The sequence below is a fragment of the Scyliorhinus torazame genome, chromosome 27 (assembly GCF_047496885.1).
Source record: "Scyliorhinus torazame isolate Kashiwa2021f chromosome 27, sScyTor2.1, whole genome shotgun sequence".
NCBI lineage: Eukaryota > Metazoa > Chordata > Chondrichthyes > Carcharhiniformes > Scyliorhinidae > Scyliorhinus > Scyliorhinus torazame.
Window position 1 is genome coordinate 8,158,045 of NC_092733.1, and position 24,185 is coordinate 8,182,229.

The 24,185-nt window shown below is 47.6% G+C and overlaps 1 protein-coding gene across 1 annotated transcript in view; it reads left to right on the plus strand.

Annotated features, from left to right (window-relative positions):
* The window catches only part of trmt1 (tRNA methyltransferase 1), a 56,243-nt gene extending 32,909 nt beyond the window's left edge, over positions 1–23,334 (plus strand). The window contains 14 exon segments of the mRNA XM_072490884.1: positions 53–168; positions 1,201–1,313; positions 1,397–1,545; positions 2,742–2,825; positions 4,005–4,074; positions 11,818–11,952; positions 14,028–14,113; positions 15,568–15,601; positions 15,603–15,665; positions 15,667–15,678; positions 15,855–15,931; positions 20,535–20,654; positions 22,365–22,479; positions 23,088–23,334. Of these exon segments, the coding sequence (XP_072346985.1) occupies positions 53–168; positions 1,201–1,313; positions 1,397–1,545; positions 2,742–2,825; positions 4,005–4,074; positions 11,818–11,952; positions 14,028–14,113; positions 15,568–15,601; positions 15,603–15,665; positions 15,667–15,678; positions 15,855–15,931; positions 20,535–20,654; positions 22,365–22,479; positions 23,088–23,165 (1,252 nt within the window). The 3' untranslated portion in view covers positions 23,166–23,334.
* Positions 23,335–24,185: the final 851 nt, after the last annotated feature.

Consider the following 24,185-nt stretch of genomic DNA (forward strand, 5'->3'; position numbering starts at 1 on the left):
GGGCTGTAAATACTAACTGGGGAGGGGTGGGTTTGCCTCTGTCTCCCTGCAGCATGCTCCTGTACGAATCCAAAAGGAGATGGGACCGGTTTGATGTGATTGATCTGGATCCTTATGGAAGTCCATCACAGTTCATAGACGCGGCCGTTCAAGCAGTTAGCGAAGGAGGTGAGAGTGATCGCACTCACAAGGCAGTGAGTGGCTTATTCAAAACTGGTGATTGGAATGTTGGACCCCTTGCATTGCAGAGCCATGTGGACGTTGGGGTAGTGGGGGGGTGATATGTGACCTACAAACCGTCCTGGGTTTCTGCAGCTTGTCAAGAACAGCCTTGAGGAGGAGTTTTGTCTGGGTGATTTCTTAATCATTCATGTGGTGTAGGCGTGCTGGCTGGGCCAGCATTTACTGTCCTTGAGAAGGTGGTGGGTGAACTGCCTTCTTGAACCCGCTGCAGTCCATTTGGTGTAGGTACACCCACAGTGCTGTTAGGGAAGCAGTTCAGGATTTTGAGCCAGCGACAATGAAGCAACGGCCGATATATTTCCACGTCAGGATGGTGAGTGGCTGGGAGGAGAACGTGCTGGTGGTGGGGTTCCCATGTATCTGCTGCCCCTGTAGATAGTCGCGGTTGGGGGTTGGGAGGATGCTGTCTACGGAGTCTCGGCGATGCAGTGCATCTTGTAGAAGTTACACACTGCCTCTGAATGTGAATGTTTGTGGAAGGAGGAGCAATCAAGCGGGGCTGCTTTGTCCTGGATGGCGTTGAGCTTCTTGAGTGTTGTTGGAGCTGCGCTCATCCAGGCAAGTGGAGAGTGTTCCATCACACTCCTGACTGGTGCTTTGTAGATGGCGGCCTGGCTTTGCAAAGTTAATAAGTGAGTTAACCTATTGCTAGGGACAGGAGCGGAGGCTTATCGCAGTCTGGATCGAGCTAAATTCCAGATGGAATTCTCATCACATTTTTGGATGGAGAATCTAAATATCAGAGGGTTTTTTTGAGCATTGTTTTGCTTTAGAACTGATCTCTCTCCGGTTCTAACAGTGGGGAGTATTCCACGTTCCACTATCCCCGCTGTGTAAAGACAGAAATGTAGATGTTTACACTTCTCCGTTGAGATCTGAAGGGGGGTCGGCTTCGGTTAAATGCTTTGGAGGATTCGAGTTGATTTAAATGAACTATAATTCTCTCGTGTCTTTAAGGGCTTCTTTGTGTCACGTGTACAGACATGGCAGTGATGGCTGGGAATAGTGCGGAGACCTGCTACAGCAAGTATGGATCCATGTCGCTGAAGTCAAAGTTTTGTCACGAAATGGTGAGTTTCCGCATCGGGATCCCTGCGAAGCGGCTCGTCGCCTGTCTGCCTCTCTCACCCCCTGATCCTTTTCCCTCCCGCAGGCTCTTCGTATCATCCTGCACAACCTGGATCTCCGTGCGAACTGCTACCAGCGATATATTGTCCCTGTCCTGTCCGTCAGTGTCGACTTCTACATCCGAGTGTTTGTCCAAGTGTTCTCTGGCCAGGCTCGGGTTAAAGCTTCTGCCAGGTACAATAACTGGGTGAGGCCGAATCAATGTGCTTGATGTACGAAGCTTAAATCTACTTTGAAAAAAAGCCTCGTCGACTGCCGTTCAGTTTCCACCGTTTTTAAAAATAGCTTTAGAGTACCCAATTATTTGTTTTTCCAATTAAGGGGCGATTTAGCGTGGTCAATCCACCTCCCCTGCACACCTTTGGGTTGTGGGGGTGAGACCCACGCAGACACGGGGAGAATGTGCAAACTCCACACGGACAGTGACCTGGGACCTTGGCGCCGTAAGGCAGCAGTGCTAACCACTGCGACATTGTGCCGCTCTAGTTTCCAACCTTCATCTGACCCACTTTGAGTGTTTGAATTTAAATCCCCCCTCCTCTCCACAAGAAGGTGCCTACTCCCCCGGGTTCGCTCTTTGGGCTCCACTCGTGTACAGCCGCTGTCAGTGAGTTAACCTCCTCCTAGGGTCGGGGTTGTCGTTTCTGCCTCCCTCCCGACCTTTCTTGGGTCGCGTTCTGGGAGAGTTTAAGCCAATACCCGAGTGGGAGTGGCTCCCCTAAGCTTTAGTTAATCTCACTCGAAGAAACCGCCACAAAACTGGCCGGATTGAGAGCTGAAGGTAGCAATGGTGCTGTAAAGTCAGTCTGTTCTAAATCCAGAGTTGGGAGATTGTCTTCCTTCCTGATTTCTATCTATCCCGGGACAGTAAACTAATTTCATTTAACAGTAAGCTGTATAATTGCAGTTGTTTCTTTTTCGAATCGATAAATCAGTGTCTGACTCTGGGCATGTGGCCTTCGCTGGCACATGGCCCATTCCTAATTGCCCTTGAACTGATCGGCTAGCTGGGCAATTTCAGAGGTCAGCCACAGATCACATGTAGGCCAGACAGGGTAAGGACAGCAGATTTCCTTCCTAGATGGATTTTTTTACAAGAATCGAGACTCATATTCAAATTAGTTTCCAGTTCCAGATTTAAAAAAATTAATTGAATTTCATTTCCATCATCTGCCCTGGTGGGATTTGAACCCATGTCCCCGATGGTTAGTCTTGGCCTCTCGGTTACTAGTCCAGTGAGATGACCACTACACCATCGTCTCCCCATAGTCCTCCTCTGACCTGTTCAAAGGGAGATGTATTTATGTCGCTGGGTTTTTTGCATGTTATGTAGGGAATGTGTGTCTAACGGTTGTGGTTCTCTGTTACAGTAAACAAGCTCTGATATATAACTGCGTGGGCTGTGGCACTTTCCACATTCAGAGGATGGGCAAAATGGTCAGCTACGGTAACAAGTAGGTGACAGTTTCTCTTTGTAAAGTAATTATGCAACGTTTGACCCATTTGTTTCTCTGGTGCTGATCTCCTCTTGGTGATGTCTGTGTCCCAGTGATAGTCGGATGCTGACCTCCTACTGATGGTGCTCGACCGAGGGGGCCCTCTCGAAGAGTCTGGCTACCCTCTTTGGTGCATGGGAAAGATCCCAAGGCACTATCCTGGAGAGTTCTCCCTGGCGTCCTGACCAATGTTTACCCCCTTGGCCAACAGTATCAAAGGGAAAATGTGATCTGGCTGTACAGCTTCTTGTGGGAGATTAGAATCATGAAATTCCAACAGTGCAGAAGGAGGCCATTCGGCCCATTGAGTCTGCACCTACCTTCTGAAAGAGCGCCCTATCTAGGCTCACTCCCCTGCCCTATCCCCACAACCTCACCGAACCTGGACACGGGTCAATTTTAACATGGCCAATCCACCTAACCTGCACATGTTTGGAAACCGGAGCACCCGGAGGAAACCCACGCAGACAGTCAAAAGTATAAATTCCATGCAGACAGTCACCCGAGGCCGGAATTGAACCCGGGTCCCTGGCGCTGTGAGGCAGCGGTGCTAACCACTGTGCCACCAGCTTCCTGTGCTCAGATTGGCTGTTGCGTTTCCTACTTTGCAGCAATGACTACTTTTCATAATCTGTAAAGTGGTTCCGGACAACCTGAGGTTGTGAAAGGCACTACAGGAAGTCCAGGACCCTGAGGCTAAGAGTCTCGAGCTCGACCGACTGAGCTAGCTGCAGTTTTCAAGATCTTATAAATCTCCTCTGCATTCTCTCCAGAGCAATAACATCCTGTAATGTAACCAGAACTGTACACACAACCCCAGCTGTGGCCTAACCACTGTATTATACAGTTCCAGCATGACATCCCTGCGTTTGTATCCCATACCCCGCCCAATAAAGGAAAGGATTCCCACCTTATCCAGGTGATCTGCCACCTTTAGGGACCTGTGGACATGCGCTCCACAGTCTCTCACCGCCTCTATCCCGAGTATCCCCTTGCCTTGTTTACCCGCCCCAACAACAGTGACTACACTTCACGCCAGTGAAGTGCGTTGGACCATCCTGGGCTTGTGAAAGCTGCCGCGTAATGAAAAATCTTTCTTTTCTAATAGTAACCCGGGATAATATTGTTCTTATCCAGCTACAAATACACAGCGAGCTCCGGGCCACCAGTGGGAGCAGAATGTGAACATTGCTGCCAGAGGCACTTGGTAAGGGAGCCCTTCAATTCTGCATTTTGCTTTCTGTTTGTGTGCTGGGCGGACCGTACGTGTAACCATCCTGCAATCCTGCGAGGTGCTTTATTACATTTTTTGAATGTTATTGTAAAATAGGATAAAGCTAATAATCTCAGTAGTTTTCTGATCTTCTGTGATCTGCAGAAAATGGCCAACTTGGATAACAGCTTGCATTTATATAGCGCCTTTAACCGAATAACACCTTGCAAGCGTCATAAAGTCACGAGGAGTAAGTTTGAAAGCTTGATTTCCATCCCTACCAGGTCGGATCAGAATGACCTGCAAAGATGCTTTTGGATAGGAGCGAAAGCAACAGGGTAGTTGTTATGGGGGACTTTAACTTTCCAAATATTGACTGGAAACGCTATAGTTCGAGTACTTTAGATGGGTCCGTTTTTGTCCAATGTGTGCAGGAGGGCTTCCTGACACAGTATCTAGATAGGCCAATGAGAGGCAAGGCCATTTTGGATTTGGTACTAGGTAATGAACCAGGACAGGTGTTAGATTTGGAGGTAGGTGAGCACTTTGGTGATAGTGACCACAATTCGATTACGTTTACTTTAGTGATGGAAAGGGATAGGTATATACCGCAGGGCAAGAGTTATATCTGGGGGAAAGGCAATTATGATGCGACGAGGCAAGACTTAGGATGCATCGGATGGAGAGGAAAACTGCAGGGGATGGGCACAATGGAAATATGGAGCTTGTTCAAGGAACAGCTACTGCATGTCCTTGATAAGTATGTACCTGTCAGGCAGGGAGGAAGTGAACGAGCAAGGGAACCGTAGTTTACTAAAGCAGTCGAAACACTTGTCAAGAGGAAGAAGGAGGCTTATGTAAAGATGAGATATGAAGGTTCAGTTAGGGCGCTCGAGAGATACAAGTTAGCTAGGAAGGACCTAAAGAGAGAGCTAAGAAGAGCCAGGAGGGGACATGAGAAGTCTTTGGCAGGTAGGATCAAGGATAACCCTAAAGCTTTTATAGATATGTCAGGAATAAACAAATGACTAAGGTAAGAGTAGGGCCAGTCAAGGACAGTAGTGGTAAGTTGTGCTTGGAGTCCGAGGAGATAGGAGAGGTGCTAAATGAATATTTTTCGTCAGTATTCACACAGGAAAAAGACAATGTTGTCGAGGAGACTACTGAGATTCAGGCTACTAGACTAGAAGGGCTTGAGGTTCATAAGGAGGAGGTGTTAGCAATACTGGAAAGTGTGAAAATAGATAAGTCCCCTGGGCCGGATGGGATTTATCCTAGGATTCTCTGGGAAGCGAGGGAAGAGATTGCTGTGCCTTTGGCTTTGATCTTTAAGTCATCTTTGTCGACAGGAATAGTGCCAGAAGACTGGAGGATAGCAAATGTTGTCCCCTTGTTCAAGAAGGGGAGTAGAGACAACCCCGGTAACTATAGACCAGTGAGCCTTACTTCTGTTGTGGGCAAAATCTTGGAAAGGTTTATAAGAGATAGGGCGTATAATCATCTGGAAAGGAATAATTTGATTAGAGATAGTCAACACGGTTTTGTGAAGGGTAGGTCGTGCCTCACAAACCTTATTGAGTTCTTTGAGAAGGTGACCAAACAGGTGGATGAGAGTAAAGCAGTTGATGTGGTGTATATGGATTTCAGTAAAGCGATTGATAAGGTTCCCCACGGTAGGCTACTGCAGAAAATACGGAGGCATGGGATTCAGGGAGATTTAGCAGTTTGGATCAGAAATTGGCTAGCTGGAAGAAGACAAAGGGTGGTGGTTGATGGGAAGTGTTCAGACTGGAGTCCAGTTACTAGTGGTGTACCACAAGGATCTGTTTTGGGGCCACTGCTGTTTGTCATTTTTATAAATGACCTGGAGTGGGGCGTAGAAGGATGGGTGAGTAAATTTGCAGGTGACACTAAGGTCGGTGGAGTTGTGGACAGTGCGGAAGGATGTTACAAGTTACAGAGGGACATAGATAAGCTGCAGTGCTGGGCTGAGAGGTGGCAAATGGAGTTTAATGCAGAAAAGTGTGAGGTGATTCATTTTGGAAGGAATAACAGGAAGACAGAGTACTGGACTAATGGTAAGATTCTTGGCAGTGTGGATGAGCAGAGAGATCTCGGTGTCCATGTACATAGATCCCTGAAAGTTGTCACCCAGGTAGAGAGGGTTGTTAAGAAGGCATACGGTGTGTTAGCTTTTATTGGTAGAGGGATTGAGTTTCGGAGCCATGGGGTCATGTTGCAGCTGTACAAAATTCTGGTGCGGCCGCATTTGGAGTATTGCGTGCAATTCTGGTAGCCGTATTATAGGAAGGATGTGGAAGCATTGGAAAGGATGCAGAGGAGATTTACCAGAATGTTGCCTGGTATGGAGGGAAGATCTTATGAGGAAAGGCTGAGGGACTTGAGGCTGTTTTCGTTAGAGAGAAGAAGTTTAAGAGGTGACTTAATTGAGGCATACAAGATGATCAGAGGATTGGATAGGGTGGACAGTGAGAGCTTTTTTCCTCAGATGGTGATGTCTAGCACGAGGGGACATAGTTTTAAATTGAGGGGAGATAGATAAAGGACAGATGTCAGAGGTAGGTTCTTTACTCAGAGAGTAGTAAGGGCATGGAATGCCCTGCCTGCAACAGCAGTGGACTAGTCAACACTAAGGGCATTCAAATGGTCATTGGATAGACATATGGATGATAAGGGAATAGTGTAGATGGGCTTTAGAGTGGTTTCACCGGGCAGCGCAACAGCGAGGGCAGAAGGGCCTGTACTGCGCTGTAATGTTCTATGTTCCATGTATCCCAGCGTGCATGGCACAGACCCTAGAGCGAGTTGAAGTGTTTGTTCGTTACTCCAGCATAGAAGCGACATTTCTCTTTAATTCCAATACCTGTTGGTGTTATTCCTCTCCAGACTCCAGAAAAGAGAGAAACAATAGTTAGTTAAATCCAGTAGGGAAATGAAGAGACGCGCACGTGTGTCAGTGCTGACTAGATGGGCCAAATAGGATGTTTTTGTGGTGTGTGTATTCTGCCATAATGTGAAGATTGCAATAACAAACTTATAAATGTTAGAAGACTATAATTGACCTCAAAAGCAGTGAAAACTAAAGACTCAGGTGTTCACATTTCTGACGACCTGAGACTAACTCCGTCTGCGAACCAACTCGCGAGGGATTTCTGTCATTCAGCCACGACACTAACCACTTGACGTAGATTTCCTGAGTTTGCATCAATGCAAATTTTCCAGCTTGTTCTGCAATATGACACCATCCCGTCTATACTAGATTTGCACATTCCACTCCCATCACTAATATTGTTGATATTTCTTGTCAACACCGGTATTGTGGGGGGGGGGGGTACAAGCCACACCTCTTAGTCATTCTGTGAGGTGGAGTGAAAAAAGATGTTTCCATTTGTGAGTGTGTTGGTGACGGGGTGAGTGGAACAGAGGGGGACTAAAACTAGGAGACATGCAGTCAAAAAATCCAGTTGGGAATACAAGAGAAACTTCCTTATCACCAGTGTAGTTAGAATGTGGTGTCTGCTATTATGTGGATTGGTTGAGGTGAATAACATGGGTACATTTAAGGTGAAGCCAATTAAACTCTGAGAAAGAGATAGAAAGTTATGTTGATAATATTAAATAAGGGTTGCATAATATTACATAGGATACACAGCTCAGAGATTGGTCGTTTCATGTAACCTTCTTGTGTGTATTGATCGTGCTTTATGTATTGTATCAAAATATCTGACTGCTAGATTTGAATAACTTGTTTAATAATAATCTTTACTGTCACAAGTAGGCTTACAATAACACAGCAATGAAGTTACTGTGAAAATCCCCGGGACCAAACGATCATGCCGGTGTGAGGGGCTGATCTGATCGTGACCCCCCACCTCCACAATCCTGCCTACCCGCGATGACCTTTGACTCCTTTGTTAGTCAAGAACCCATCTACCTCTACCTTCTAAATGTTCATTGACCCGCAGCCTCCGCCGCTCTCTGGAGAATAAAGTTCCAAAGACTCACGACCCTCTGAGAGAAGAAATCCTCCTCATCCCCGTCTTAAATGTGAGACCCCTTATTTTTAAACCGTGTCCCCTCGTTCTGATCTCCCACAAGGGGAGGGGGTCATCCTGTCAGCATCGACCCTGACTAGTCCCCTCAATATGATCGCCTCTCGTTCTCCGAAACCCCAATAGATACAGGTCCAGCCTGTCTCACCTTTGCTGATAAGATAATCCCCATCCGCCCCACCCCATGCCTGGTGTCAGTCGAATTAACCTTCTCTGAATTTCTCCTAACGCACTTATATCCTTTCTTAGATAAGGTGATCAAACTAAATACTGCACTCTGGAATAAAACATTCCGAAGAAAAGTCAGACGAACTCGAAACGTTAACTCTGTTTCCCTCTCCACAGATGCTGCCAGACTCCCCGAGCCTTTCTGCGTTTGCCGCTACCCATATGTATTCCCGCCAACACCATGTACGACTCTAGAAAAACACCCCTGGTTTTCCACTCCATTCCCCTTGCATTAAACACCAGCATTCCATTGGCTTTCCCAACCACTTGTTGTACCTGTGTGCTAACTTAGTGTGATTCATGTACCACGGCATCCAGATCCCTCTGCAATCTCTTCCCATTTCATTAATCCGCTGCTTTTCTATTCTTCCTGCCAAAGTGGACAAGTTCACATCATCCAGCATTACACTCCCTCTGCCAACATTTTCCCTGCTCACGTAACCTGTCTGTATCACTTAGCATGCACGCTCTTCACAACTTACTTTCCCACCCATCTTGGTGTCATTACCAAATTTATCAACCATAACATCTAAGTCATTGATATAAATTGTAAGTAGTTGAAGCCTCAATGCTCAGCCCTCTGCCACTCCACTCGTCACACCTTCCCAACCTGAAAATGACCCATTTATTACTACCCTGTTTCCTGTTAGCTAATTAACCCTGCATCCATGCAAATATGTTGCCCCCTACACCACAAGCTCTTATTTTACACAATCACTTTTGATGTGGCATTTTATAACATGCCTTCTGGAAATCCTAGTTCAACACATCCACAGATTTCCCTTTATCCGCATTGCCTGGTACTTAATGAACTCCTCTAAATTAGTCAAACATGATTTCCCTGACAAAACCATGTTGACTCTGCTTGATTGCATTGAGGTTTTCCAAGTGTCCCAATATATATCACCTCAATAATAGATTGCAGCAATTTCCCAATGACAGATGTTACGCTAACTGGTCTTTAGTTTCCTGCTTTCCCTTACACCTGGAATAGAGAAATCCTAGTTGCTGTTTTCCAAGACTTTCCAGAATCCCAGGGAATTTTGGAAAATTAACCCCAATGCATCCACTATCTCAGCAGCCAAGTATTTTAAGATCCAACGGGACCTGGGGAATTATCAGCTTTTAATAATTTTCTCAGTACCCTTTCCCTGGTGATTGTAATTGTTTTAAATTCCTCCCTCCCGTTCACCTCCTGATTCACAGTTATTTCTGGAATGTTCTCTGTATTCTCCACAGTGAAGGCAATGTTGTGGGCCGGGGATTAGAGAACCCCAAAGTGTATCATGGAGTTCACCTGACCCACAACTTTTAATAGATTGTGGTGCGGGGAGCACACGGCCCACTCTACAGGTGTGGGACAGCAGAAATGGAAAAGTATTTTTTAAAGCAAAACAATGTTTATTCTATGAACTCAAGTTAACCTTTTTACAACATACAGTGAACATCTTAGCAACCATCAATTCAAATACAACCCCCAAAGAATACAACACTAAGTAATCCTTAATAACTTCCCAAACAACATCCAGACAAACAAAGCACCTTTTAACAGAAGCACATCAGGTTTACATTCACTACTGAGAACATTTATAATTCTGAATTCACCAAATGATCAAGAGACAGTCTTTTCATGGCAGAGAGATCAACAGTACACCTGCTCTGCCTGGCTTCAGCTCCAACACTGAAAACGAAACTAAAACACTTCCTGCAGCCTGCTCAAAAATGAAAGTAAAAAGCTGACAGACAGCCCAGCTCCACCCACTCTCTGACATCACTGCAGTAGTAAACACCCATTTCTTAAAGGTACTCTCCCTACAGATATTTATATACATACCCATTGTTTTGGGCGAGGCTTTTCAGAACCTCAAAATGTATCATGGAGTTCAACCAACCTCCCCCTTTAATGGATTTGTTGCTTTTCCGAGCACACGGCTTTTTCCCTAGGTGTGGGATTACAATTATGGATATGTGGGTTTTTAAACACAAAACACTGTTTATTCCATGAACTCGACTTAACATCTTAAATAAACATTGGATCTCTTAACACCCCTTACTTCAAAGATAACTCAGAAAATATTGCAACAGTATATCATTCCTTAAACTGTTCCTTCAAACTTCCAAGAGACTTAACACCTTTAAACAGCATCACATCAGGTTAAAGGATATATATATTTTCTGTAGAAAGGCACAGACTGTCGCAAACTGGCTTTCTACTTTTAACCTGCTCTCAGCAAAACCAGCCAGGCACTTTTTAGTTGCTCTCAGCAAAACCAAACTGCAAAACGTTCAGCTCCCTGGAAACACACAGACACTGCTTTTAAACTGAAACTAAAAACCTGCTAAATGGCTGACCTAAAGCCCAGCCCCACCCACTCTCTGACATCACTGTTTTCTTAAAGGTACATTGCTTACACATCCATTTCTTAAAGGCACACTTGCATGACACCATTTATAAACACCCATTTCTTAAAGGCACTCTCACATGACAGGCAGATGCAAAATACAATTCAACTGCCATTTCCACATTTTCCATTGAGGCTTCTTTCGAATTCCCGATTGGATTTCTAGGTGACTTCTCTTATTTTCTAGTTATGCTCTTTCCCCACGAGGAAACGTTCTCTCTATGGCCCCTGCGATGAAGGCCTTTAATCAGTTTTGTGGACGGCACGGTGGTTAGCACTGCTACCTCACAGAGCCAGGGACTCGGGTTTGATTCTGATCTTGTCTGTGTGGAGTCTGCATGTTCTCCCCGTGTCTGCGTGGGTTTCCCCCGGGTGCTCCAGTTTCCTCCCCACAGTCCAAAGATGTGCGGGTTAGGTGGATTGGCTGCGCTAAATTGCCCTTTAGTGTCCAAAGGCTAGGTGGGGTTACAGGGCTAGGGCAGGGGAGTGGGGCTGGGTAGGGTGCTCTTTCATGGGGTCGGTACAGACTCGATGGCCTCCTTCAGCTCTGTAGGAATTCTATGATTTTAAAGACCTCTGGGTCACCACGCAACCACCCTTTTTTGAAGATAGGCCCAGTGTGTCAGTCCTTTACTGATGATATGTATGGTGGGAGGTGGCTTGTGTCCAGCATAAAGCAGTGGGATCAAAAGGCCTGGTTCAATGCTCTAAATTCCACAATCTAGTGATGTTTGTTAGTAATGGAGTGCACCTTGTGGTCAAATAGTCCGCTGACCTTCAACTTCGGCGCATGAAGTAAAGTCATCAGAGTCCCAGATGGGCAGAGGCTGATTTCCACTTTGAGGGAGAGAGCTGGCTGGTGGTGATTTAACCTGAGGGTCACCGCACCTCAGGCGAGGTTAGAGGTGAGACTGGAAGAGGGAAGATAGAGAAGCCTGTGTCAAGGTGTGTGTTCACCGGGGGGGGGGGAAGAATGAACCACATGGCGATTTTTATTTGGTGTGTGGACGATTATGTTTCTCTTCTGGTTGCAGCTTGGTGGTCCCATCTGGGCTGAGCCAATCCATGACCAGGGCTTTGTCAAAAGAGTTCTCCAATCAGTGGAACACAACCCAAAGCGGTTCAAGACTTCAGACAGGATACTGGGTATGCTCAGTATGGTCAAAGAGGTGAGTTTGTGGAATATTCCCTTACCGGCTAAATGGACCAAGTTGTGTTGGGGAGAACAACAGAGGGAAGATCTGAGCAGATCCTTGGGTAGATGACAAGATGCTTGAGGAATAAACATGTTGCATTTGTATAGCTGCTCGGCATATTCTCGAACATCAGGTGTCAGGGGTTACTATTCAAGGCCCAGTAATGGCGCAGCAAAACAGGTGGCCATTCGGCCCATTGTCTCTGCTGTGATATGGACAAATGGTGCAGCAATTTTATGAAGCAGTTCACCTCCGAACTGTCCTTTTCTGAGTGGAAACATTTCTCGTTCCCTTAATCTTTCCAACTCTGGGATAAACCCTACCACTCAATACTGGCAATTCAGCGGGTGGCACGGTGGCTAGCACTGCTGCGTCACGACGCCGCAGACCCGGCTTCGATCCCGGCCCCGGGGTCACCGTCCGTGTGGAGTTTGCACATTCTCCCCGTGTCTGCGTGGGTCTCACCTCCACAACACACAGATGTGCAGGATTGGCCACACTAAATTGCCCCTTAATTGGGAAAATAAAAAGTGGCAATTTTGGGGCCCTGCATAGAATTTACAGTGCAGAAGGAGGCCATTCGGCCCATCGAGTCTGCACCGGCTCTTGGAAATAGCACCCTAACCAAGGTCAACACCTCCACCCTATCCCCATAACCCAGTAACCCCACCCAACACTAAGGGCAATTTTGGACACTAAGGGCAATTTATCACGGCCAATCCACCTAACCTGCACATCTTTGGACTGTGGGAGGAAACCGGAGCACCCGGAGGAAACCCACGCACACACGGGGAGGATGTGCAGACACCGCACAGACAGTGACCCAAGCCGGAATCGAACCTGGGACCCTGGAGCTGTGAAGCAATTGTGCTATCCACAATGCTACCATGCTGCCCTCATGATCCCCCCCCCATCAACATCAATTCACCTTGTTCATGCGCACACTCGCCTTCGGTTCCCTCTATAACAATTGACCCACGCCGTAAACTAAGAGCTCCACTCTACACGGTCAAATGCCTTCTCCGAGTCCAGCGCACCCACCACCTCCAGCCCCCTCCCCTCTGATGGGGAGAGCACCATATTTAACAAAAGGCGCCCGTTCGAAGACAACTGCATACCCTTAACAAACCCCGTGTGATTCTACCCAATCACCTGCAGAAGACATTTTTCCAAGCTAACCGCCAGCACCATGGCCAGCGGATTGGAAGCAGAGGGCGAGAGGAACATAGACACGTCTCAAAGAGAGAAAAATGCTGAGTAAACCAATCGGGCCATCAATTTTATAGCATAGAACATTGGAAATACTGACGGCATAATTTCAGCAAATTTGATACCTTTTCTACTGTTTACATTCCCCTCCCTCAGCATCTCATTGATTCCTGATCAAACTCCATATCCTCTCTGCCATAAAGTTCGTCTATCTCCATCTCTAGAATGTTATCTGTCACCATCCCTTCCCCACTATACTCGCCTCCTAAATATCCTTTCCCATCTTCATTCCCTTCCCCCTGTAACATTGAGCTCATCCAAACCATGTCCTCTGTGCTTGTCCATCACCCTCGTGCTTGTTGATGTATGTTAGATCCTGGTTCCACAAGACCTCTAGATGTAATTCTTGTTCTCCATGGCCTCGCCCCTCCATAACTCTGCAAACCCCCCCACTCCCACCAACAACTCTCCGTTTGATTCTCGGGTCTCTTGAGGACCCTCATCCTGTTCCCTTTGTCACCCCACCCCCACCGCGTCACAGACAGCTGCTCCCTTAGTCACTTCCATCCTGTGCTCAGGAACTCCCTCGCTTGCTCCATCTTCTCCTTTTCAGACCCACTCTTGTGACAAAGTCTTTGATCACCCGGCTCCTTTGCCGATTCAGCATCCTTTTCCTCTGATTGAACTTTTCCCGTAGTTCCGAGTTGTTGCTGTTGTTGTGGGTTTGAGTGCCGCCCTATTTACTGTCGGATGGTGGGTAATATGACAGATCACCTCGTTCTGCTGCCAAGCCAGCCAGCCATTTTCAGTTTCACTTGAAACTGGTTTCTCTTTGGCAGGAGTTACCCGACTGTCCTCTGTATCACACCATGGACCACCTGAGCAGTGTTATCCGGAGTAACACTCCTTCCCTCCTGCAGATGAGGTAGGGCTTTTAATAAGGGTGCAGAATAAATGAAGAAAGTTGGCTTTGGTGATCCCTGGCAGTTTCTGTGCTAAAATTTTAGAGATTGTAACCTTGAAGCTGTGTATGTATGTGTGCGTGCGTGTGCGTGTGGGGGGGGTTTGGAGGCACCTTGGTATTCCTCGTCCCAGAGGGGTGGACTGTCTGCGAAGCTCATTAAGGTATATGTGCCTTTTGTTTTGTATTGTTTGAGTGACTGGCGGTCTATTTTACGTGGGCATTGCCGAGGCACTGGTGAGATGGCTGCCGCTCGGAGATATGGGGTATTGTTGGGTTGTGAACATGGGAAAAGGGATAGTGTGGGATTGAGATACTCTCTGGGCAGGGCAGAAAGGAGCAGCCATGGATTTGGACAATGGGGAATGGGGTAAAATTAATCGCCTCAGCGGTTATTGTAGGTGATGAACATTTAACGTAGACGCTGTAAATGGCTGGGAGGGGAGGGGGATTTACAGGGTTAGTATTTTGTGCTTCCAATTCTCGGCACTGGTTTCAAATCCAACACAATTGGCAAGTGTGATAAACGGTGTTTTTCCTTTGCCGGGGCAGAGTGGCTCCGGGGCAGAGTGGCTTCTAAATTGTACATTAGCATCGTCATAATTCAACACGAATAAGCACCAGTTAGTGTTTCGGAAAGGACAACAGAAAGGGTTGGTTTGTCGGATGATTCGGGTTTAATGGGACAAAGCGTAGAGGGCGATTTACTCTGAATTTGACCATGCTGTACCTTGCCGTGGGCATGTTTGATGGCGACAGTGTTTAGGAACAAGGAACCTGAGGAGCAGGTGTAGGCGTTTCGGCCCTTCAATCGTGTACCTTCAATAAGAGCATTGCCTGATCTCAGTCAGTCCGTGCTCTCCCTGCCCTGGGAAGTGTTTTAATTTCAGTTGTTGAGAAAGAGTGGATCGGTTTTTCATTTCCAACCTTTTGAGTGCAAAATGATGATCTTTGTAAATGCCAACTACCCCCCCCTCAATCCCTTGAACAATTAAAACTAAGTAAAGGTGAATATGAGCTAAAACAGAAAATATTGGATCTCAGCAGGTCTGACAGCATCTGTGGAGAGGAGAAGGGAGCGAACGTTCCGAGTCTGAAATGAAATGAAATGAAAATAGCTTATTGTCACAAGTAGGCTTCAAATGAAGTTACTGTGAAAAGCCCCTAGTCGCCACATTCCGGCGCCTGTTCGGGGAGGCTGGTACGAGTCTGGATGACTCTTTCTCAAACCTTTGAAATGTTAGCTCCCTTCTCTCTCTCGCCACAGATGCTGTCCGACCCCACCTGCTGTGATTATCCAGCATTTTGTTTAAGATTCCAGCGTCTGCTTTTTTCTTCTATGAATATGTGCTGAATGGGATTATATATTGAGGAATGATTTCAATCTCTCTGTTCTCCCCCCCCCCCCCATTATTCAGGTCTGCCTTACTTCACGCTGGCTATCGAGTATCCCCTCTCGCATGCTTCCAAAAAAGCTGTTAAAACTGATGCACCGTCTGCCGTGATCTGGGACATCCATGAGGTGCTGGGTAGGGTGGCGGATCTGTACATGTCCTGAGTGACATTTTGTTAATGGTCAGATGTGAGATGCAGTGAAATAAGAATGAAACATGTGAGAGCAAGGAGTTTTGTACACCCGATTTTGAGGCGACTGTGTATTTTCTGAGTGTTAAGAGAGTTAATCTGAATCCTCTTTCTGCTGCAGGAGAAGTTACACCCAGTGAAGCGAGAGAAGCTGTCTCCGAGCAGTCCTGCCTTTCGAATCCTCAGCAAAGAGCCCGTGTAAGTTGTTTGCTGTCAGGGTTGGTAAACGCACCGGTCTGTGTGGGGATCACCAGATCTATTCCTGGCCCCTGCTCCGCGCTGAGTATGGGGGTCACTGTTCGGGTGAGAGCAGGGCTGTTACAAATTACCTCAATGCCGCCCCCCCCCAGCCTGGGATAGGGCATATGGGAGGTTATGCTGCAACTGTGTAATCATAGAATTAGAATTTTACAGTACAGAAGGAGGCCATTCAGCCCATCGAGTCTGCACCGGGCTCTTAGAAAGAGCACCCTAACCCAAGCCCACACCTCCACCCTATCCCCATAACCCAGTAACCCCACCCAACACTAAGGGCAATTATTGGACACTTAAGGGCAATTTATCATGGCCAATCCACCTAACCTGCACATCTTTGGACTGTGGGAGGAAACCGGAGCACCCGGAGGAAACCCACACACACACTGGGAGAACGTGCAGACTCCGCACAGACAGTGACCCAAGCCGGAATCGAACCTGGGACCCTGGAGCTGTGAAGCAATTGTGCTAACCCCACTATGCTACCGTGCTGCCCTGGGTGTTAGTGAGGCCACACCTGGAGTATTGTGTTCAGTTTTGATCTCCTTACCTGAGAAAGGACGTACTGGCACTGGAGGGTGTGCAGAGGAGATTCACTAGGTTAATCCCAGAGTTGAGGGGGTTGGATTACGAGGAGAGGTTGAGTAGACTGGGACTGTACTCGTTGGGATTTAGAAGGAAGCGGGGGGGGGGGGGGGGGGGGATCTTATAGAAACATATAAGATTATGAAGGGGGATAGGATAGATGCGGGCAGGTTATTTCCACTGGCGGGTGAAAGCAGAACTAGGGGGCATAGTCTCAAAATAAGGGAAAGTAGATTTAGGACTGAGTTTAGGAGGAACTTCTTCACCCAAAGGGTTGTGAATCTATGGAATTCCTTGCCCAGTCAAGCAGTGAGGCTCCTTCATTAAATGTTTTCAAGATTAAAGATAGTTAGTTTTTTTGAAGAATAAAGGATTATGGTGTTCAGGCAGGAAAGTGAGCTGAGTCCACAAAAAGATCAGCCATGATCTCATTGAATGGCGGAGCAGGCTCGAGGGGCCAGATGGCCTACTCCTGCTCCTAGTCCTTATAACAGTGAAACCAATCGGTCAGTGTTCTTGCTCTTTGTCCTGTAGACTCCTGTTGGTTGCAGATTGGCCATGATTACAGATGCTGCCCAATGTTTAGCTCTGATGTGAAGGATCATTACCCGGCAAAGGCCCTGAGAGTATCCAGTGCCCATTGGCAAATCCCAAGGATGCCATAACCTGAGAGGAACAATTCTCCCCACAGTGGCTGCTCATCTTCTTTGAACATTGGAGGACCTGTCTGAATCTGACCTGTCTGAATTGGAGACCTGTCAGAATCTGAACCGGTCCTGTGTGGGATCACAAGGTCTATTCCTGGGCCCCGCTCACCCAGAAGTCTACAAGATGTTGATAATGAAGGGAGATTGGGGGTTCTGAGCTGTTTTAGCTTGTGAACTTGCTGGAAACCTTTCGTTCACCGAGATGTGGTCTGGAATGCACTGCCTGAAAGGGAGGTGGAAGCAGCTTCATCAATGAATGAATTTGTAGGATCCAGGTTCAAATCCCGGCCACGGGGTACTGTCCCGTTGTGGAGTTTGCACATTCTCCCCGTGTTTGCGTGGGTCTCACCCCTACAACACAAAGATGTGCAGGTTAGGTGGATTGGCCACATGGGGAAATAATAATTGGGTGCTCTAATAAATTTATTTAATTTACAAAAAAATAATGAATTAATTTGTTCATAATTGGATAAATTCTCGAAAAAAGGAAACATTTGCCGAGCTATGGAGAAATGTGAGGATGTGCGGAAAGTTGGAGAGCTCAATCAACGGGGCAGCACGTGTGCTCCTAACAGGACGTGAGATACTATCGTAGACTTGAGGGCAGTTTGAAAATCACTGCAGCCTGATCACTGGGTCCCTGCTAAATTGCCCTTAAGTGTCCAAAATTGACCTTATGATTGGGTGGGGTTACTGGGTTATGGGGATAGGGTGGAGGTGTGAGCTTCGGTAGGGTGCTCTTTGCAAGAGCCGGTGTAGACTCAATGGGCCGAATGGCCTCCTTCTGCACTGTAAATTCTATGATCTTAGGCTCCTTATCCATGATCAAACATCTATTGCATTTCCTCTTGAACTTGCCAACACTGCCAACGTCCTGATTGTACACACGACCTTTAATTGAATCTCAATCCCTTCTTGGAGAGTCAAGAAGGCATACGGCAATGCTTTCCTTCATCGGAAGGGGTATTGAGTACAAGAGTTGGCAGGTCATGTTACAGTTGTATAAGACTTTGGTTCGGCCACATTTGAATACTGCACACAGTTCTGGTCGCCACATTACCAAAAGGATGTGGATGCTTTGGAGAAGGTGCAGAGGAGGTTCACCAGGATGTTAATTGGTATGGAGGGCGCTAGCTATGAAGAGAGGTTGAGTAGGTTAGGATTATTTTCATTAGAAAGACAGAGGTTGAGGGGGGACCTCATTGAGGTCTACAAAATCTTGAGAGGTATAGACAGGGTGGATAGCAAGAAGCTTTTTCCCCAGAGTGGGGGACTCAATTACTAGGGGTCACGAGTTCAAGGGGAGAGGGGAAAAGTTTACGGGAGATGTGCGTGGAAAGTTCTTTACGCAGTAGGGTGGTGGGTGCCTGGAATGCATTGCCAGCAGAGGTGGTAGAGGCGGGCACGATAGCATCATTTAAGATGCATCTAGACAGATACATGAATGGGCGGGGGAACAGAGGGATACAGATCCTTAGAAAATAGGCGACAGTTTTAGATAGAGGATCTGGATCAGCGCAGGCTTGGAGGGCCGAAGGGCCTGTTCCTGTGCTGTAATTTTTTCTTTGGTCCTTGTTCTTAGTTTCTGATTATTGAAACAAGAGTTTGATTTATTTAAATCACTTTCAAAAATGAGAGATATCGTTTCTCTGGGGGCTACCATCCTCCAATCAAATCTCTCCGGCCAGGCACGTGCATTCAGTTTAAAATCCATTCAGTGCCCTGTCTTTCCAGTTTAAACAGTCCCACAGCAGAGGCAGGACCTACGCTCTGTACAAGTTCAGAGTCTGTGGAACAGATTTCTGAGGGAGTTGCTCGAAGCACTTGGCATTGATTCGATCAGATACAAAATCGATTTCTGTTCAGAAAGCATAATGGGCAGCACGGTAGCACACGTGGCTAGCACTGTGGCTTCACAGCTCCAGGGTCCCCAGGCTCGATTCCCCGCTGTGTCACTGTCTGTGCGGACGTCTGCACGTTCTCTCCCCGTGTCTGCGTGGGTTTTCCTCGGGTGCTCCGGTTTCCCTCCCACAGTCCAAAGATGTGCAGGTTGGGTGGATTGGCCATGATAAATTGCCCTTAGTGTCCAAAAAAGGTTAGGAGGGGTTATTGGGTTATGGGGATAGGGTGGACGTGAGGGCTTAAGTGGGTCGGTGCAGACTCGATGGGCCGAATGGCCTCCTTCTGCACTGTATGTTCTATAAGCAGTACAGTAGGCTGAGAGATGAGGAACGAGCAATTTTGGGATACAATTCCAAAGTTTTTCAGCAGAGGGGGAATTCCCTGCCTGGGTCCGATCGAGACTGATCACTGATTCGTCAATAACTCCATTCTGGAAGTATTCCCAAAACTGCGGAGTCCCCGGGATTGTTGATAGCTGCAAGGCCCCCTTTAAATGCTCCCGCTTTTTTAAACGGAGAGTGTGCCCGAACGGACAGATTCTTGAGGCCCGATTCCTGCTGCAAAAAATCACCTTTTTTTTTTTTTTAAGGGAAAATCCTGCAGTTTAAACACTGTGCGTCACACAAATCTCAGTCTCCACCCACCCCATTCCCCCTCCCCGAAACATACCCCGCAATTAGGAATGGGCAATAAATGCTGCCCTAAACATTAGGTCTCGTACCCCAGAATTCTCATTGCGGTCACTTGCCTGGGGCATTCAATCGAGTCCCACTGGGAAAGAGTTTGGGAAGCACTATTCCAACATCCAGGATTGCTGTGATAATTCTAATCCCACCCTGACTGAGGTGGAATTGTGTGCGGCTGTTTCCTGATCATAGAATTTACAGTGCAGAAGGGGCCATTCGGCCCATCGAGTCTGCACCGGCCCTTACAAAGAGCAACCCACTCAAGCTCATGTAGCTACCCTATCCCAGCAACCCTCACTTAACCTTTTTGGAACACTAAGGGCAATTTATCATGGCCAATCCACCTGACCTGCACATCTTTGAACTGTGGGAGGAAACCGGAGCACCCGGAGGAAACCCACGCACACACGGGGAGAAGTGCAGACTCCGCACAGACAGTGACCCAAGCGGGGAATCAAACCTGGGACCCTGGAGCTGGGAAGCAATTGTGCTAACCACAATGCTGCCCTATGCCCTGATGGGAATTTGCTTTTGGATTTATGGGCGTTGCCAATTATGCTTCCCTTTTCCACGACTCCAATGTCTTCAGAATAAGTCCTGTTCTGTTCCCCGCAGTGTAAACCTCTCCCCTTCCAACTAGCTTCTATTCTACCTTGTGTTTCTCAGTCTACAGGCCTGCTTCGATATCCGGGAAGATGCCAATCCCAAATCCAGGAAGCAAGGGCTAAAACGCTTCCAGGAAAATCCAGAAGCCAACTGGGGACCTAAGGCGAGGGCCCGAGCCGGGTAAGATTCCAGCTGGGAATGAGCTCTGCCTTGTGGTTGGTGGGAGCTGCGTTGGGTTGGTAGGGGAGCAGTGGGGACTTAATATATTTGCTTCTTGCAGATTCAAGACGTATTTGTGCCTGTACTGCCTGCCTGACGTCCCTGTGTGTGAGCTCGCTGCTGGCTCAGTGATCGTTTTTCACATCATCCCAGGGTTGGGTGAGGGGGGGGAACTCCAGCTGCCCTCTGTGTTCTCCCCCCCCCCCCCCCCTGCAGTTCCTTACTCACAACCCAACAAACACACGCGACAAGCTGTGATTTACCAGCACGCCCTTCAGTCCTCTCTCTGGATGTCCTCTTAGCAGAGTCCGCTTCTTAGCCCTCACCAACCTTGCTCCACTTTCTTGTTGCGCCGTCTCACTCTGTGCTCACTCCCTCCAGGCTGTGAGGAATGCCATGTATTCGTGTTATGAGACGGTGTGTCTTATAATGAGCAGGAGCAGGGCTTTCCTTGGGAGTGTGTAGTGCAAGGATTCCGAGACAGACAAACTCTGACAGCAACATTCCCTCAATAGCCATCTCTTTACCAGCAAATGTGGGTGGAGAGTTTGCCCTATACAGGGGGCGGGATTCTCCGTTTTGCCGGCGCCTGGGGTTTTCCCGACGGCGTGGGGCTGCCCCACAATGGGAAACCCCTTTGACCAGCCAGCGTAACGGAGAATCCCGCCGGCGGGTCGGGGCAGGGTAGAGAATCCGGCGCAGGTTGCCATGGCTCCCTGGGCTGGTGCGCAGTCATTCCAGCCCCACTTGACCCAGAGTTGCAACATGGGTGAAATTAGAATTTATTTAAAATACCTGAGGTCCTTGGTTGAGCCAATAAACTACAGTCACCAGGTTTGTAACTTAACACAAATAACCTTTTATTATATACAGTATTATAATTAAATGTATCTATTACCCTTTTCCAATCCCCCACTTCCTAACTCACCCCACTCTCTCACACACACAGGAAAGGGTGGTGGAAAGGAAAAGAAAATATAAATAAAAGGATAAGGATCTTTGATGCGCTGGGATGACTTCCAGTCAATGTCTTTCTGACGTTCAGGTTTTCGTTTTGGTACTTCTTCCTTCTAGGCTTGAGATGGTTTTCCTTGGCAAGGTTGTCTACCTTCTCTGCAGGCTCAGCATCATTTTACAGCAAAGGATATGCCAGGCACTCACTGCTTTCAGAACAATATAGCAGTTCTATCATTACAGCAAGCGGGAGAGAGAGTTCCTTTCACTTCCAAGGTCTAAACACTTCTGCTAAATTATCTCAGAAAGGATTGATCATGCAGGAACTGTTGTCGGTCAGAACATTGTCCCTGGCCAATCCACCGATTGCCAGTTAACCAATCTAACAGTGTCCCTCTAAAGCTGCTTCCTAAGATCCACTTGGTGCCGAGGATTCTGGTTTCTCCTCTCCAAAATACAAAACCTGGGAGCACAGTGTCCTGGCAAACAGGCTGCTTTGACTTTGAACCTTTTGCTTCAAGGCACCGCCCGATTATGGGCCCACGGATCAAAAATAATAAAATAAAATAAATGGGGATAAAGGAAATAGACAGGAAGGACTCTCCGGGCTCTTACAATCCATAGGATTGGGACTCCAGGTGGGTGGATGTAGCCCGCGGTTCTCGATTGAAGGAGTTGACCGAATGGGTTGAAACGTTTCTGCTTTGTATCTCCCAGTGGAGGAATTCACCAACCGTTGGAAGATAAAAGCAAACGGCTGCAGAATAAACGGAAACAAAAGCTCAACGATCCAGATTATGGGAAAACTATCCCCTGTAAAAAGTTCAGAGAGGTGAGTGAAGGCTTTAGGTAAGATGGATTTGTTTGGATATGAAACTTGATTTAACTGTATTGGTATCTCCGTGATTGGCGCTAATGCACAAAGAGCACCTCCCGATTATGTCCTAGGTATCGGGTCAGATCCCTGCTCGGGAAGTCGGACAGGGGCATTTCCCTTGTGGAGTTTGCGCAGTGTAGCCGTGGCTCACCCCGCAGACCCTGCAAGTAACATTTGGATTTCTAACCTTGTAAATGCTGAATGTTTGATTTGTCTGTGTTCTGGCAAGGACACACCAGGATCAGCGTGCTGCTTAAATGGGCGTTCCCTGCCATCCACTAAAATCCTGCTGCTCCACGATGGTATTGGAGGCAGCGCGTAGGCACACACAGGACGCAAAGGTTTTGGTATCTCTGGAGAAAGGGAAGTGCCCCCCGCTGTCCCATACTGTTAACTATCCTTCTGCAGACAGCAGGGGTGGTAAATTATTTCAACCATCACTGCCGATTCGAGCTTAATTCTTTTTGTTCAAGCGCTCGGTTAAAGGGTAAGAAAGATTTTCAACACTGCGTAGATTACTTTCAACTTGTTTACTCTTGGCTGACCTGTTTTTCCAATCACAGGGGAACTGTGCGCACGGAGAGGGGTGTCGGTACTCTCATCACAAAGAGAAAGAGACCAGCAAGGGGGCTGACCAATAGAAACCCGTATCTGCATCTCGCTAAAGCCTGTGCTAAAGGTTGTATCGCTAGTGACAATGCAAATGCCGAACTCTGAAAAAACTCCTTGCTGTGTGAGTAGCTGCAGAATTCCTATATGAAATGTAAAGTGTAAGATTTTTATTTCTAATTAAACTGCAGTTTTGAAGAAGCTCTTGTTTTAAAGTGACACTATTTTCCCATCCTTGAGCTCTCTGTCTCGTGCCCCAGGTAGTTTGCTTTGAGTGGCAATTATTGACAGTGGAGCCTACCATTGATAGACACTGTCCTGATTCAACTGAAGTCCACTTGGAAGTCGCTGAACAATGATTGGGATACAAACACGTTGCATATTTCACCTCCCCTATTTGGGTGCGCTAAGGTAACATTTCCAAGCTGCTTAACTTGCAGCCCAGAGGAGAAATGGAGATTGGGGACTTACGGTGGGGGCCGTGAGCTGACTGGTCGCACGAAAGGGGGATCTCTTTTCCCCCCGCACGAAAGGGGGATCTCTTCCCCCGCCCCCACCCAGAGCAGGGGGACCCGCATGGTGACCCAGGTCGGAGCATGTCAGACCCAACAGGATTGCCAACTCCGGCCCGATCGTCGACAGAAGCTGACAGAGTTCATCTCCGCTGAGCCATTAAAGCAGAGAAGCGACGAAAGACGACCTCATGTCGGCAATAGAGACCACGCTGGCCCCCTGTAAAAGGAGCAGTGGACAGAGCGGACACTGGAGACCCAGAGGCGATGGTGCGGGACCTGGAGAAGGCAGCCACCGAACAGGACAAACGGATTGCTTTGCTTGAATCCGAGGTGCTTAGTGTTGAGGATGACCCAGAAGGCGCTAAAGGGGAAGGTGGACAATCAGGAAAACGGGCCCCGCTGGCAAAGGCCTGTGGATGGTCGGGCTACCGGAGGGTGCAGAGGGTAAGAACCCGACGGAATTCGACTCGAGAATGCTCGAGAAACTGGTCAGGGAGGAGGGCTTCACCAAGCCCCAAGAGGTGGACCAGACCCACA